Source organism: Buteo buteo, chromosome 1 (genome assembly GCF_964188355.1).
Source record: "Buteo buteo chromosome 1, bButBut1.hap1.1, whole genome shotgun sequence".
Lineage (NCBI taxonomy): Eukaryota > Metazoa > Chordata > Aves > Accipitriformes > Accipitridae > Buteo > Buteo buteo.
The window spans coordinates 49,771,618-49,785,822 of record NC_134171.1 but is presented as its reverse complement, the minus strand read 5'-3'; the positions used below and the strand labels follow the sequence as shown (position 1 = coordinate 49,785,822).

Below are 14,205 nucleotides of genomic sequence, written 5' to 3'. Positions count from 1 at the left end.
GCGGCAGAAAATAACGTGTGATGAAATGACTGTAAACCTCATCCCCATCCGCCTGTGCTGCTGGGGGGGTTTGGTAGAGAAATCCAGGAGTGAAGTTGTGCCCGGGAAGAAGGGAGGGGTGGAGGGAAGGTGTTCTGAGATTTGGTTTTATTTCCCATTACCTTACTCTGGTTGATTTGTAATAAATTGAGTTAATTTTTCCCAAACTGAGTCTGTTTTGCCCATGACGGTAATTGGTGAATGATCTCTCCTGTCCTTATCTCGACCCGCAAGCCTTTTGTTACATTTTTCTCTCCCCTGTCCAGCTGAGGATGGGGGAGTGATAGAACAGCTTTGGTGGGCACCTGGCATACAGCCAGGGTCAACCCATCACAATGACCCAAATGTTTACCAGTACTTTTTCCGATTTTTGCACCAGATGGCACTAAGGACCACCCTGCAGTTCGGTCTGATGGCACAGCAGCATTTTTGACATACTGGTGCTCTACCTGTCGCTCATTTCCTAAGGAATTCAGCAGAATAACTGACTTACCTTGCCTGTAACTGCTGACCACACTTTCAGTGTGTTGTCATCAGAGCCGCTCACTATTCGGTTCCCACAGAACTGAAGGCATGTGATCACGTGGTCATCATGGCCTTTGAGCACCTGACAATAAAGAACATAAAAACGTACAGTCACAATTTAACACAGGAGATTAGAGAGAAGCCAGAGAAACAAAGTGCTCTTCAGATTCATAAATTATAAAATGCTGGAGTTGCTTCAATAACAATAAGGCCCCTTAATCCCGTGTGTCAGGTCTAATTTACTGCTGGCTGGGACCAAAGAAGGTATTTTCCTTCCTCTGTGGAGTGGCACAGCATTGCTTAGCAAGCACGCTACAGTTACTGCAAGTCTCCTGAAAGTACTAGGAAAAATCACTCATAAAAGTAGGCTGAATTAGTAACTGGACATTGCTCAATTCCTCTGCAGTTATTCCATCTCTTTATTTTTCAGCTGAGTTACGTTTTTACCTTTTAAGAGTTGTTTCAATCTTGAACAAAAAGGATGGGGTTGTATTATTTGCTGCTTATTTGCATTTCAGTGGTGAAGGCTGACTATATCTATTTTTTTTTCCTTACCAGCCAAGCATTGTAATCTGTGAAATGCCAGGCAGCACCAAAGTAAAAAAAATAGAAAACCATTAACTCGATTAAATACAAACAAAAGCAATAATTTAATGTGCTGGAAATGTGGATTGGATGGTGCTTTATAGAGGTGGGATTTTCAATGCTTGATTTGGGAAAAACTGCAATTCAGTACACTTTACTGCAATACAGCAAAGAAATCCTCATGAGAATACATAGGATGAGGAATATTTTATTTAAGATATCTGAACACTTTTCAAGATGTTCATCGAAATGAAATGGGCATTTGGATAATGCCTGAGGCTGTAATTTTAATAATAATTCCAAGACAAGTTGATGTGGCGTATCGAGGCAAGAAATACAGAGCCGTTGCCAGAGATGTACGTAAGTCACGGCCAAATAAACAGTGGGATATAGCCATAGGTTTTCCATGGGATTTTTTCTTGTTCTTATTTTTATTATTTTGTGGTACAGTAATCAAGAAAACAGGAAAATTGCCTTAAAACCTTAAAAGGCTATGAATATGTGTTTTGTTCATGTTTCTGCTTGTTCAATACCAGGTTTGATTAGACAGTTGCTATTTTATTTTACAAAAGGTTTGAAGTATTGCTTCATATCTTCATATTGGAAAAGACGCAACCGTAGCATATCAGTGTCATTAAAGAAGTTTAGTATTTTAAAAAACAAAAAGAATCTTAACATGGAATGAAGTTATTGTCTTGTGCTGCTAAATTTAGAAGAGTATGTATAAAGCATGAAATGATCACAGAATACTTGTGAAGCATTTTTATGTAGCAACATGGCCCAGCTCTACAAATACATACATACGTATACATATTTACATATATATGTGTGTGTATGTTTAATTTTAAATATAAGTATTTCCAAGAAAGTTTCTGAGATTATCTGTCTCAAAGAGATTGGCATATTTATAGGAATTCAAGAAATTGCACAGAAGTTTTTAGAACAGCAGTGAAAGAATTCTGCTGCATGAAGAATCACATTTTGATTTGTTAATATGGTGCTCAGAAATTAATTTAAACCCAGGGTAAGCTAAAATACTTTTTTTTTTTTTTTCTGTAACAATACATTGCTTTTTGTGCAGGGATAGTCTGGCTTGTCCGAAGAAAAAAAACAAATCTATGAGTTGATCCCACTTTGTTCACGGCACCATGCACACAGCTCAGAAACTTACCTTAGGCGATTTAAGTTCTCCTCGCCGCCAGTTGGTATCAATCCTGTGTTGTCTAATGTAGGCGCTTTTCCACGGACTGTGTATAAAGCCTGGTTTTATTACTTTCCTCCTCTTGATATGTAATGGTTCATCAATCCCTAAAATGAATTTTAAAAAAGGGGGGGAGGGGGAGAGATGAGGCCACTCCAAAGAAAACAACTTCTCTGCCTCCCACACCTTTACAGTGACCTCTGACATTAAATACTGCACTGACGTAACAACCTCCCGCATGCCAATATTTGCACTGTGTGTCAGTGACACTGTCCTGCTCCTCAGCTCTTTACACTACATCTTTCCTTGTCGTTTAAGCATAACTATTACGGTAATCGTGGCTGAAAATGCTCTAGTTCATAATTCCTTGCTGGCAACCTACTAGCTTGGTTTTGATCCCCCTTTCTGAGGCAATGTAGCAGATTATTGCCTTTTTCAAATGGGTATTGTCCAACAAACTCCATAACCACTTGTATGCTCGTTTTGGAACCTTTCGAAAAGTAAACCTTTCTGTCTGCAGTCCTCCTCTCTGGTCACCTATTTTCATTATGTTCACTGTGACTCTTGGTATTACTGAGCTTTTAAGTCTTTTCTTGATTTGAAAGGCTGTGTGCTTTTGGCATTGTCCTCTCCTGGCTGGAATGTAAGTATAGCTATGCCCTTTCTGAACCAACACTTAAGTGGTAGTGCTTTGTTTTAGCCTCACTACTAGAGATGTATCTTTTTTTACAATTCTCTCACCTATCTCCCTTTTATATGCAGCTTCTCTCTCTACTGCATCTCGTGACTAGCAAGAGTCTTGTCTCTTGCCAGTATGTGGATTTCACTCTTCTGCCTTCAGCCCCTTCTCTGGTGTCTCTATCTGCAAGGCTTGAATTAACTGCTCCTTCATATTACTGAGTGCCTCACTAAGTCTAACCAGTCTACAATACGGTTTTGTTTGTCTGCGCTCTCATGCCTGGCCATATTTATTTTTACTTCTAAGCTCACAACTGTAGGCTCATTCCCCCCCTCAACCTTCTCCTTTTTTCTTATTCTGTCCTCTTAATACATTCTCACTGAAATTTCTAAGAGGAGAATTGTTAGAGAAGATTTAAGAGGTTAGACACCTGGTTTCCATTGCAAAAGAAAACTGATTAATTTAGGTGTCTTTACAAATAGCCAGCGATATTCACACTGTCATGTTTGTTAAAGCCTTTGCATCAACCTCTCACAAGTTCTTGTCTCCATACTCTGAGGCAGCCTGGACAGATCCCTGGTTTTGTCTGTGTCCAAGAGGGATACTGAGACCACATGCATGTGCTCTGCCCCCCAGATCAGACTCCCTGTTCATGTAATTCTCCTTAAAAATAAAAGCTTACCTTCTCCATGTGCTCAAATATGTGGCTACTTTCCTGGGAGCCTTTTTTTTGCCCATTCATACTACTGCTGAACCACTGTATCTTCTGGATTTGACACGAGCAGGCAACATCCATGTGGCTTACAGATTGTGTGTCCCTCTCTAAGCAATCAAGTTAGCACCTTCTCCCCCTACCACGTGCCATTTCTCTGTTAAATATTCCTACAAATGACATGAAATTACAGCATCCTTTCTGCCCAACCACTGAAACAGTTTTTCCTCCATGTTATTTACAAACTGCAAGACTATACTCCTACCATTTTTATATCTCAGCTCTTATTTGCTTTGGTTGTATTCTAAATAAAAATAATCTTTAAAAAGCAAAACTGATTGTATTTTAAACACATACACCTAGTATACTTTATAAATGGGATGTTCAAACTTAACTCTAGTTTCATTTCTAGTACTCCATGGATTATTTCTGCTGCCTACTTTCAACAGAGATACATACCACATAACTCAAAGCATCACTAGTAGTAAATTTAAGTCACACGAATTGCTATGGTAAAACTTTAAGCTTATTATGTAAATGAACTGCACTTTTTACGACAGCAACACTTTGACCATTACATCCATCTTTTTGCTCAGCCTTACCCTCCTCTTTGCATTTCTCTCTCCAGAGAAGATTATCTTCAGCCAGAATTCTCCAGTAACGACATGTCTGGGCTGCCTGCAGAAGGTCCCTGGGTTCCAGGAATGACAGCACATACAGTGCCAGCTGTAAAAAAGAAAAATAAAGTCTATCTTCTGCATTGCTTTTGAAAGGAAAAGTGAAGTAACTCGATGTATTATCACACATCAGGGGCTGAAATACAGAAAATTGAAACAGTAAATTATTAAACAATCTCAGAAACTTAACAGAGCTACAGTTTATTCCAGTGGGCACATTAAAGTATAGCAATTATCTGAAGTAACTAAATCCATACAGATCACAGCAGAAATGATTCTTGTATTTGCAAGAAAGTAGATATCAGCTGAATTCACTATTTTCTTTTTAAAAAATGTAATCCACATTACTATGAACCATTAACAGAACTATTACTAAAATAATTATGTCTCTGTTATTTTAGCTAACAAGTATACCGAAACTTACTTTGAGAGTTTAACTAGAAAGTACACTACTTGCCATGTGAGCAAATAGGAAAGTATGTTGTGATAAATAACATCAGTCAGTAAGCCTAAATACAGAAATGCTACATGCACTTGAGTTCAAAAGCACTCTGCAGCTGTAGGGAATGCAGCATACGTATCGCTCATTTTCTGATTAGAATGTAAACACGCTCCTAAAGTGGTGGTACTGGGAGTTTTACAGACTGGGATGCAGAAGGACTGAATATGTAACTGTGATACTGTACGCAGTACGTTACCAAAAACATATGGGAAATCCCAATGAGCACCAGAAGATAAACAAGATGAACTTTTCCATGTGACAAAATTAAAGGTTATTGGGAGCACTCAGACCTCAATTGACTAAGCTGAGCCATGTAACAACCATGATAAAACCCCCAAAATCTCCACAAACATCTTCAGAGGTACTGAAGTCTTAAACAGGGACAGAGGCATCTAAAACGCAATCCGAAATACAGGGACAGCTACCGTTAAGGGTATGATGACCAAGTAGAGCTTTTCTACTTGACAGCAACAATGCATCTCCCCAGTCATGGAAAATAAAAGTGTAAGATGCAGGAAAGTCCCTTCCATGGCTAAAAACTGCAGACAGAACATACTGATAAAAAGCGATGCAGAGAACTACGTATATGCTGAAAGAGTGGGGTCTTTGTCAGTAACTAACAGGATGCAGAAGTTGTCAGGGAACTCAAAATCAGATCGTCCACTTTTACTTCTGCTTGACATACCCTTTTGTGTTTAGGATTTTTTATTTAATTTTTAGCTGAAGTTATAATGTATATAAATAGAATTTGCCCTTCAAAGCAGCACAGACTGAAATTCAGTAAAGAAGTCATAACCATAGGCTGCTGACCTCAGCAGATTTTTGACCTTATTATGTGAGAAACATTTACTTTCAGTAACCTAGACCAGCCAGTGACTAGGCAGGAAATAAAAAATTAGTACACCAGAACTGTTTGCATTTTGACTGCACACACCTTGTTTGCATGTCATCACCTGCAGCTCATGTTGAGCATGTAGGGACTCCACATTTCAGGGACCTGTCTTAAGTTATGCATTAGATCCCGTATGCACCCCAGGCCATAACGCCGAGGAATCTTCCTTCTGTCCCTACTCAGGGAGTCAGCATTTAGGACCTGGTGTAAGGCTCCTCTCTATTACAAGAGCAACAACTGCACCTGTCCTTTTAGACTTTCTGTCTTAATTCCTGGTATGTAGAATTACTTAAGAAGTGCTGTTTCCTAACACATATCAGATAGTCCTGCATGCGGCAAGACTCAAACATGAAAGAGATCCTTACCATTTTGGCTGGATGTTCCTTAACTGACAGTAGAGTTTGTTTAAATATCACTTGTCCTACCTATACAGATACGGATGGTTGCTAAGATGCTGTTAATTAAAACCTGTGAGCCAACTGATTCTAAAACAGGTTACATATGGATGATATTTATTTTAGACTATATTTATCTAAATAGTCATTGAGGGTCAACAGAGCCCACAGTTGACTTTAAGATTACCAGCGCATAAAAGATGACATCCCTTTGTCTCAGCTCATGGATCGAGTTAGAAGAAAACTTCAGGGAGCAAAGTTCTGACCTTTGACTCAACTGTATTTAGGACTACTCTCTGCAGTAGTGTTAATAATACCAAATAATAAGCTGTCTCTCACCTTTTTCTTCACTCACACACACAGCACCAACAAAATTTCTGTGGCTGATTTCAGCAAAACTCCTTATCTATTTGTTTCTAGACCTGTTTTTCACAAACAAGTAATTTCAATAATTATTTCTAAAGTCTCAGCAAGAAAACAGGAGTATTCATTTCAGATTAATTGTTCGACTGCATCTTTCTTCGGGAGGAAAGCAAATATTTTCTTGGTCATTCAGCTATTAAGTTACTGTCTTTGCATTGCTGAAAACGTTTTTGAAGAAAAGCCCTCCTGTCCAAATCATCTTCTTGTTCTGGTTAGGTCATAAAATCACTGCATTGTATCCAACAGCACCGCAGATAACTACAGATGTTAATGCGGAGCGACAACTCACGAGAGCATGTTTTCACAGGATGCTGGCTTTGACAGGGAAGCCTGTTTACAGAATTAATGACCCTAACAACTTGCTCTTGCCCCCACAGCTCAGTTCATCACCCCCTACCGCAGCCAACGTAAGTAGCTGGGGACAGCATCACTTAGGAGATCTGGGTGTAGAATGATCTTCAAAACAGAGAGGAGATGGTGGAGTTAGCTTGATCAGGTTTTTGCGTTTAACTCAGTTCATTTTGGTGACAGTGACTGGGGGTTAGGAAGTGAAAATTATTTAAGTCACCTTCACTGGTGAAGTCAGCCTTTCATAAAGCTAAGCACTTGACAGTATTCTGGTTTCAAGACGCAAGAAAAAACACTAAAAATAAACAAATTAAACACAAGTAGCTTACAATGGAGTCAAGAAACATAAGTGAAAAAGAAAGTTTTACAACTAAATAGCATATCTTTTCTATGAAGAAGTCACTAAAACTGAAATAATAACATGATCATTAGTTGCAGCATAAGTAGATCACTGGTTGTACTTGAATTAGTTTTGCCACTAAATCATGCAAAGACAACCAAGCTGTGAGTTACTGTTATCAATTCTGTATTAGATCTCCAGACTTAATAGATGCAGAAGTGGCAAAGTATCTTCTGTCTTCTCAAAATATAAAGTCTTGCTGCCTTCCTCCGCCTCTGAAGTAAGGCTGCTTTGGGCAGCTTCTCTAGAAACATGGCAACCATGTAGAGGTCTTACTAAAATCTTCTCCTCCCCCAGTGTCCTTTCCATTTATGAAGGCGGCTGCCACAGGAAGTGCTTCTGTAAATACTAATCTCATGACTTGTGTACTAAGTTAATACTTGTTGCATAAATTGCTTCCAACCCCTTACAAATGCTAACCAGCAAGAGAAGGCTGTGACACTTCCTAACTCGTGAAGATATAACAGTATATAAAAGGAAAGAAGGGTCTTGTACATCTAAGTATTCAAAAATAGGATATACACCAGAAAAAATGTCAAGAAACAGAGATACAGAACAGTCTTCAAGTAGTAAGACCATGTCAAACACAGCAACCACATACTCACACCAGAATACCTCTTAAGAACTTGCTTTGGAATGTGTTAGTATCTGAAGACTTACAAAGACTTCAGCCCTCATGAACATTTTTACATGGAAAACCCAACATGCAGTAGATCTGCCAAAAGAAAACAGACTTCCTCCCCAATCCAAATAACAAAACTACTTCTGATTCCCTAAAATCAATCAAGGTCAGAGGTACCATTTCTAAATTAACTAAAATACATTCATTTAATAATTGTAGCAAACTGGGTTTATAATCTTTCATGTCCACCCTCATGTTCTAGCTGTGAGGACATCAAGAATTACTCTTCTGTGGACAGCGTTTAGTTACACACGCTGAAATCTAAATCTTAGTTTCTCTTTAACCTGACACAACATAATCTGATTTGCAGTAAAGGATTTACTGTAAGATATCTGCTTAATTAGGGTTTGGCTTCATCCTTAGTGAGAAGTGCTTTTCTGGGTTTACTTTTGGGTTTTTTGGTAGAGATTTTAGGGCTCAGTTTGTTTAAAATAAATTCAAAGATAATATTCACAAAACTCCCAACATATAAAGCATTAAAAAATAATGCTTATACTTACAGAATAATGTACAGAAAGGCCTTGCATCCAGAGGAAATTTTTGTGTGTGCATGCCTTAACAGAATTAGTTCTCAAAAAAAAAAGCACAATCAGCCCAATTAAGATACAGAGATATTTTTAAAGACACTGGGATTGTGTTTAAAGGAGTCACTCATATTTCCAGGTATCTAAAGGAATAGAAGTATGTTTAATCAGTTGCCATGTTATGGCAGTGTACCATATTGTGGACCTCTAACATCAGTTTACATCACTGTATTGGCAAAACTGAATGCCATAATTAGCATGGAAGTTTTTAAAAAGTGGCTCATGCATTGCATAGTCCAGTATTAACCTGTATTTCTCACCTCTTTTGGGAGCAAGGAAATGAAGTCTCTTTGAAACTGGGGCTCTATCACTTGCATCATGTGTTTTACTTGTGTTGGTTCACAACTATCAATCAGTTCATCTAAAGCAAGTAATTTCTCTGGTCCACTCCAGCTCTGCAAGAAAAAGAAAGAAACAGTAAGCTTAGTTCAATACTCTAGTTTGGTTTATCTTAGCAGGTGCCATTGCTTTGCCATAAGGCAGGTTAAGTTTCCTTGTTGAGCTATATACAAGCATATAAAGAGCATATAAAAAGCCAGCAAGATAAATGCTCATGTTAATTACACAAAAATTAGAAGTTAATCAACACAAAATATTGAAAATTACTACATTGATTCATAAGCTAAGAAAGGATTTGTTAGACACACACATACAGATTAGCAATTAAAGAGATAATAATATTTAATAATAATAATTAAATTAATTAAGCTTCTTTTGGAGTTCATGAAATCTACACACACACATTACTGACAACCAAGGGGTTGCAACAGAACACGCTCCCTCTTCATCTTTCTCTATTGTGTATTGAAGTGAGATGTTAACATTTAACCTTTATGTTTCATCTGGTACAAAAACAAAAACTTTAAATGAAATGAGAGGAAAGGAAAGAAAGAAACTTTTTCTAAAAGTACATTAGCTTACTGCCTGCTTATTACTACGGTATGTCCCTAAATGACAATGCTGTAATTTCAGAATCCTGGCTATAAACCAATGTATATTTTGTAAGTATCAATTTACACTTGAATAAACAGGGAATTTTGACTGGTAATTTTCTTACTTCACATTTTTACTAATGGGCATCATAAAATTTGAAGATTTTAATAAGGCACTCATCTGAGAGCATAGCAGATTAGCAGTGTCGTTTGTAGAAAAAAATTAATAACTGAATACACTGCACATCTGAAAAGCATGTCTTAAACTCATCTGTGCTCATCAAAGGGTTTTGATTTGTTATGTGAAAACAATTTAAACAAAAAAATAATTTCTACAGGAAAAAACAAGAGCCATCACTAACTGATTTAGCAACAGAATTAGAGCATGAATAAAACCTTAGAGAGGAGAGAAAATGAGACATCACAGTTTTTGAGAGCAGACTCACATTCATATTCTTGAATGTCTTCTAGAGTGACATTTACAAGTAAATTAGCACATACAAATTATATTACTGTTATGGTAAGAGGCTAACAAAAAAAAAAAAAAAAAGGCAAGATACCTTGCAATTAAAATTTCTGTATTAATCTGCCATGTATCTCAAGACCTTTATTACTCGTGCTCTCAATTTCTGTTCTCTGGATTTGATTCTGACAATTAATTCCGGTCTCCACAATACTACAATGTTTGTATATTGTGAAGTTTCTGCAGAACAATGAGGCAAGTGAAGGAGAAGGTGGAATTTCTGAAAGCGAACGCAAAGCAGATAAATACCCCACTTTACTCAATTTAGAAAGATCATCATGTTGCATCATTTCTCCCTAATTAAAATGTCAAAATACTCAGAATGTCAAGAAAAGTATCATTTACCCACATGATGACCCACCCGACTTTCCGGTGACCCCATTCCATCAGGGCAGTGAAAGCAGCTTCGAGCTGCCTTAAGCACAGAGCGAGCACCTGCTGGGACAGTTGTGAGAAGGCAGGCAGTGTGTGTAGCAGCTTGTTCACCCCGGTTACACGCTCTCACTCTACGGCAAATGTGTGGCAGATCCCAGACAGCCTACCCTAACAGATGAGGGGAAGGAAGTTCCTGCGACCTGAGCCTTTCTACACGCTGTTGGCAACTGGTAAGATGGTCTAAGCTGGCAAGAAAACATTCCCCATCCCTGTGTGTATGTAGATTGTCACTATATGAGATGAGGGTTTCTGTGTCCCATATCCAAGACCTCAGAATATTAAAAAGAAACAAGAATGTCTCAGCATAAATTGCAGCAGTGCTGTTACAAACAGCTTTTATTATAAATTTCTTTCAATAGAAACATTTGCATCACACAGAGCAGTTCTCCATAATCATGCACTGAAGAACTGTTTATCTCACCAACTTTCCAACTGCTGTTTGTTTCCTCAACCCAGAGCTTAGCTGGTGTTAGGTACAAACATTTGCAATCTTTAATCTCATCTGTCAGCCATGTTTGAATTTAGGAGAATTTAAAAAAGGGAAAGTAATACCTGTGTGACTTCCTTATAATATAAATTTCCAAGGTCAGCCTGCTCTCAATTTATAAGCAGCTACATTTATTAAATTAGAACAACTCAACCTGAAGAGCATATTTTTTTGCTGTGGCAAACGTTGCTAGCAGTTATGAACATGTTATTGATTAATGTTTTCACTGTACACTACCTTAATCTGTAACTCTGTTCACTTAGACAATTCTGTTTAAAAAATATAATACAGACCTGAACAGAAAAGGGAAAAGATTTAAGAATGGGAAAAAGATGCTAATGAATAAAAGCAGTACCCTCTTTCATTTGTCCATTCATCATTAGGGGATGGCTACAGGCAGCTTCCTAAGGCTCTTTTTAAGCAATCAGCTGCTACAAAATGTTTTCTCGAGGACATTGTCCCTTAGTCTTTCACTTAAGCAAACAAACCTCCAGCTACAGTCATTAAGGGGTCTCTGAGGGAAATGTTTGGCATGGAAAATTGGGATGAAGCCTTGCCAGATGAACAACTGTTTGCATTAACAAAGGCAAGACTAGTAAATTACTGTTTCTGGGCCCCATAGCTTGATCCATTTGCAAAAAAAATTGCACATAGCACATTGAGCAGAGAGTAAGAAATAAGTTTGTGGCTTTGATGAAAAACAACAGTGAACAAATGTCACAGAAGAGGGGGAAAAAAAAAAGTAAATGTGTGCCAAACAGTTTGCAAACTTTTAAACATTGTAGATGACCAGAGACTTCCGAGACACACGATGTAGTGTCCAGATACCTGGGATTTCTACCAAGTGATTCCCTTTCAAACTGAAGATCCTTGTAAAGAATATACTTTATCTTTAATATGTGTTTGTTTAATTGGTTTTCCTTGTCTTCAAAACTTAATAAAACTTTAATTATGGGCAGGGATTCCCCAAGAAAAGGTAGCTCCAGGATTCATCCACATATCCCTTGGAAAGCCACCAGGGACTACCGATACTGCTCTTTGAATTATATGAGATTCCTAAACAAACATCCCCGCTCTTCCCTCAAATTTCCTCAGGGAGGAGTTGATTTGTCAGCCAAGGCCTTTCGGCTTGTTCATACCATTTCCTCATTCAGTAATGCAGTTGCTGCAACCATGGCACTACCTACCTGAAAACTATCCCTTCTTCCCCATTGCTATTACATTTAAATGTCCTTCCTTTTGTTTTTAGGCATGCAAAACAGCGTTATGATCATGTAAACGACATCTTTGCTGCTTCTACAACTTCTAGAACTTCCACCTCATCTCTCCTGTCCGACCTGCCAGCTATCCTTTTATCATCTTCTGTTGCCGGACCTCTACTCTTCCATGATCTATGCTTTTCTGTTGCACAGCTCTCATCTGCTAGCTCCAATTTGTGCAATTACAGTTTGTAGCAATTGCATCCTTTTTCTATTAGAGGTATATTTAGGACACCTGTTTTAAAGGGTTTAGTTTCAGGGTGCTGTTCCCCGTTACTGAGTTCTGTTAATGGAGGTCTGTCATTATACAGACCTGCAGGAAGGGCTCTTCTGGAGCCAGCTTCTGTCCAACTCTTGGATCAGTTTCCAAGAACTCTGCCACCCTCCACCTCAAAGGTATCTCAGTCTGGATAAAAATAGCACATAATCAAAATCCACTGAAAGAAACACTGTCTACATCAGCAAGTAGTTTGTCACAACAGGAGGGGTTTGGGAGCAGCTGGTGCTGAAGCGTCCATGTTAACCTGTCTCTAAGACTTAGTCTGGTCCCCTGGGCTGAACGTCTGTACCACACATGACGTGAACCTGTCTAGAGGAGCAACGACTGCTTCAGACCCTTATATCTCTGTTATGGGTTGGACAAGGTAGAGTGTCTTCTGAAAGGAGTCTAGTTTGTATGTACCAAAACTGCCCTGAGACCCAAGCCAATGGGAAATAAGCAGGGATGATCAGATCTGCTTTAAGTCTGCACTAATCCTCTGAAATACACTGATAATGGTGATAGAGCCGGAAAGGGTATGCAGCTGTAGCATGGATCTCTCCCACTTGTGCACAGGGGTTGTGCAGAAACACCAAACCCTTGACCTAGTCCTACCACAAGACGCAGAGCAGAAAATGCTGCAAGGCTGGTTATGATACAATCTTTACCACCTGCTTCACATAAGAGGTGGACTACTCAGTTGCACATTTATGCATTCATGAGCGTCTCTGGAAGAATAAGAAATGGAGAATGGTACGGAATTTGAATTTAGGCGACTTAGCCAACTATTTATGTAAAAGTAAGGAACAGTACTCTTGCCAGACAGAAATGGCAAAAGCATTTTGGACACCATCTAGACTGCTGAGAAAAAAATACTTCCAATTTTAGGTAAAATAATAGCATTCACTAGTTACTCAAAGTGATTGCCTATACTTACTGTGTATGGAACAACTTTTCAACATCAATATTCCAAGAGAATGCAAATTTTTTATCACATTACTTAAATGAAACCCAACACTGCAAGTATGTGAAGTAGGAGGAATGGGGGGGGAAGAGAGAGAACTTAATAATTTTTAAAGCAGTACCATCTCTGACTGAACTTAGCATGCAGCTGATTTTTTTTTTCCTTATGGCAAGCAATTTGGTGACTTAAAAAATATATCCTGCTTCAAATAAAATAAAATTTCTCGTAGAAGAAAAAATATTGTAAAGATACACTTGGGCATTGAGTTTTAAAGATCTTATAGTAGATATTAAAAAGACCTGAAGCCAAGAGCCACTGCAAAACAGAAAAAATAAATCGGCCTTTAAGAAATAAAATAGTTTGAACCTATTAAAATGCTTTTCTATTTTTTCTTTCCAGACTTAACATTTCATTGAAATCAATATATATCTTCATTTTTAAAGGGAAAGTGCAACTACTCTTCCAACTATTTCTCCTTTCTGCATTAGTTTTTTTGTCACTTCCAAAATAAAAGGCTTAGCTCAACTATAAAACATAAGAGCAACAATAACATATAAAAAATAAATTTAAAAAAACCCTTAAAGGCTGTCTTGAGTTTTCTTAGTATTTGAAGAGTGGTCTTGCTTTTCAATTTGAAAAGATAACATAGGAGTGAGAGACCTCAAAATAACTGAGTATCACTTGTTACTGCCAGCTTTTATG

At 38.1% G+C, this 14,205-nt stretch overlaps 1 protein-coding gene and 1 long non-coding RNA gene across 8 annotated transcripts in view; one reads left to right on the top strand and one right to left on the bottom strand.

The window, feature by feature from the left end:
• Nucleotides 1–4,486, top strand: part of LOC142031984 (uncharacterized) — a 242,102-nt gene extending 237,616 nt beyond the window's left edge. The window contains exon 11 of the long non-coding RNA XR_012650689.1: nucleotides 4,370–4,486. This is a non-coding gene — a long non-coding RNA (uncharacterized LOC142031984). The remainder of the gene's footprint in view (nucleotides 1–4,369) is intronic.
• FBXW7 (F-box and WD repeat domain containing 7) overlaps nucleotides 1–14,205 on the bottom strand; it is a 195,342-nt gene that overhangs the window by 12,765 nt on the left and 168,372 nt on the right. For all 7 annotated transcript variants that reach the window (XR_012650680.1, XM_075029865.1, XM_075029856.1 and 4 more), the window contains 4 exons: nucleotides 8,905–9,039; nucleotides 4,344–4,467; nucleotides 2,321–2,457; nucleotides 533–646 (listed from right to left, as the gene is read on the bottom strand). Coding sequence is in view for 6 of the 7 variants with exons in the window: in XM_075029865.1 (XP_074885966.1) it covers nucleotides 533–646; nucleotides 2,321–2,457; nucleotides 4,344–4,467; nucleotides 8,905–9,039 (510 nt within the window). In the remaining variant the exon portion in view is untranslated. The remainder of the gene's footprint in view (nucleotides 1–532; nucleotides 647–2,320; nucleotides 2,458–4,343; nucleotides 4,468–8,904; nucleotides 9,040–14,205) is intronic.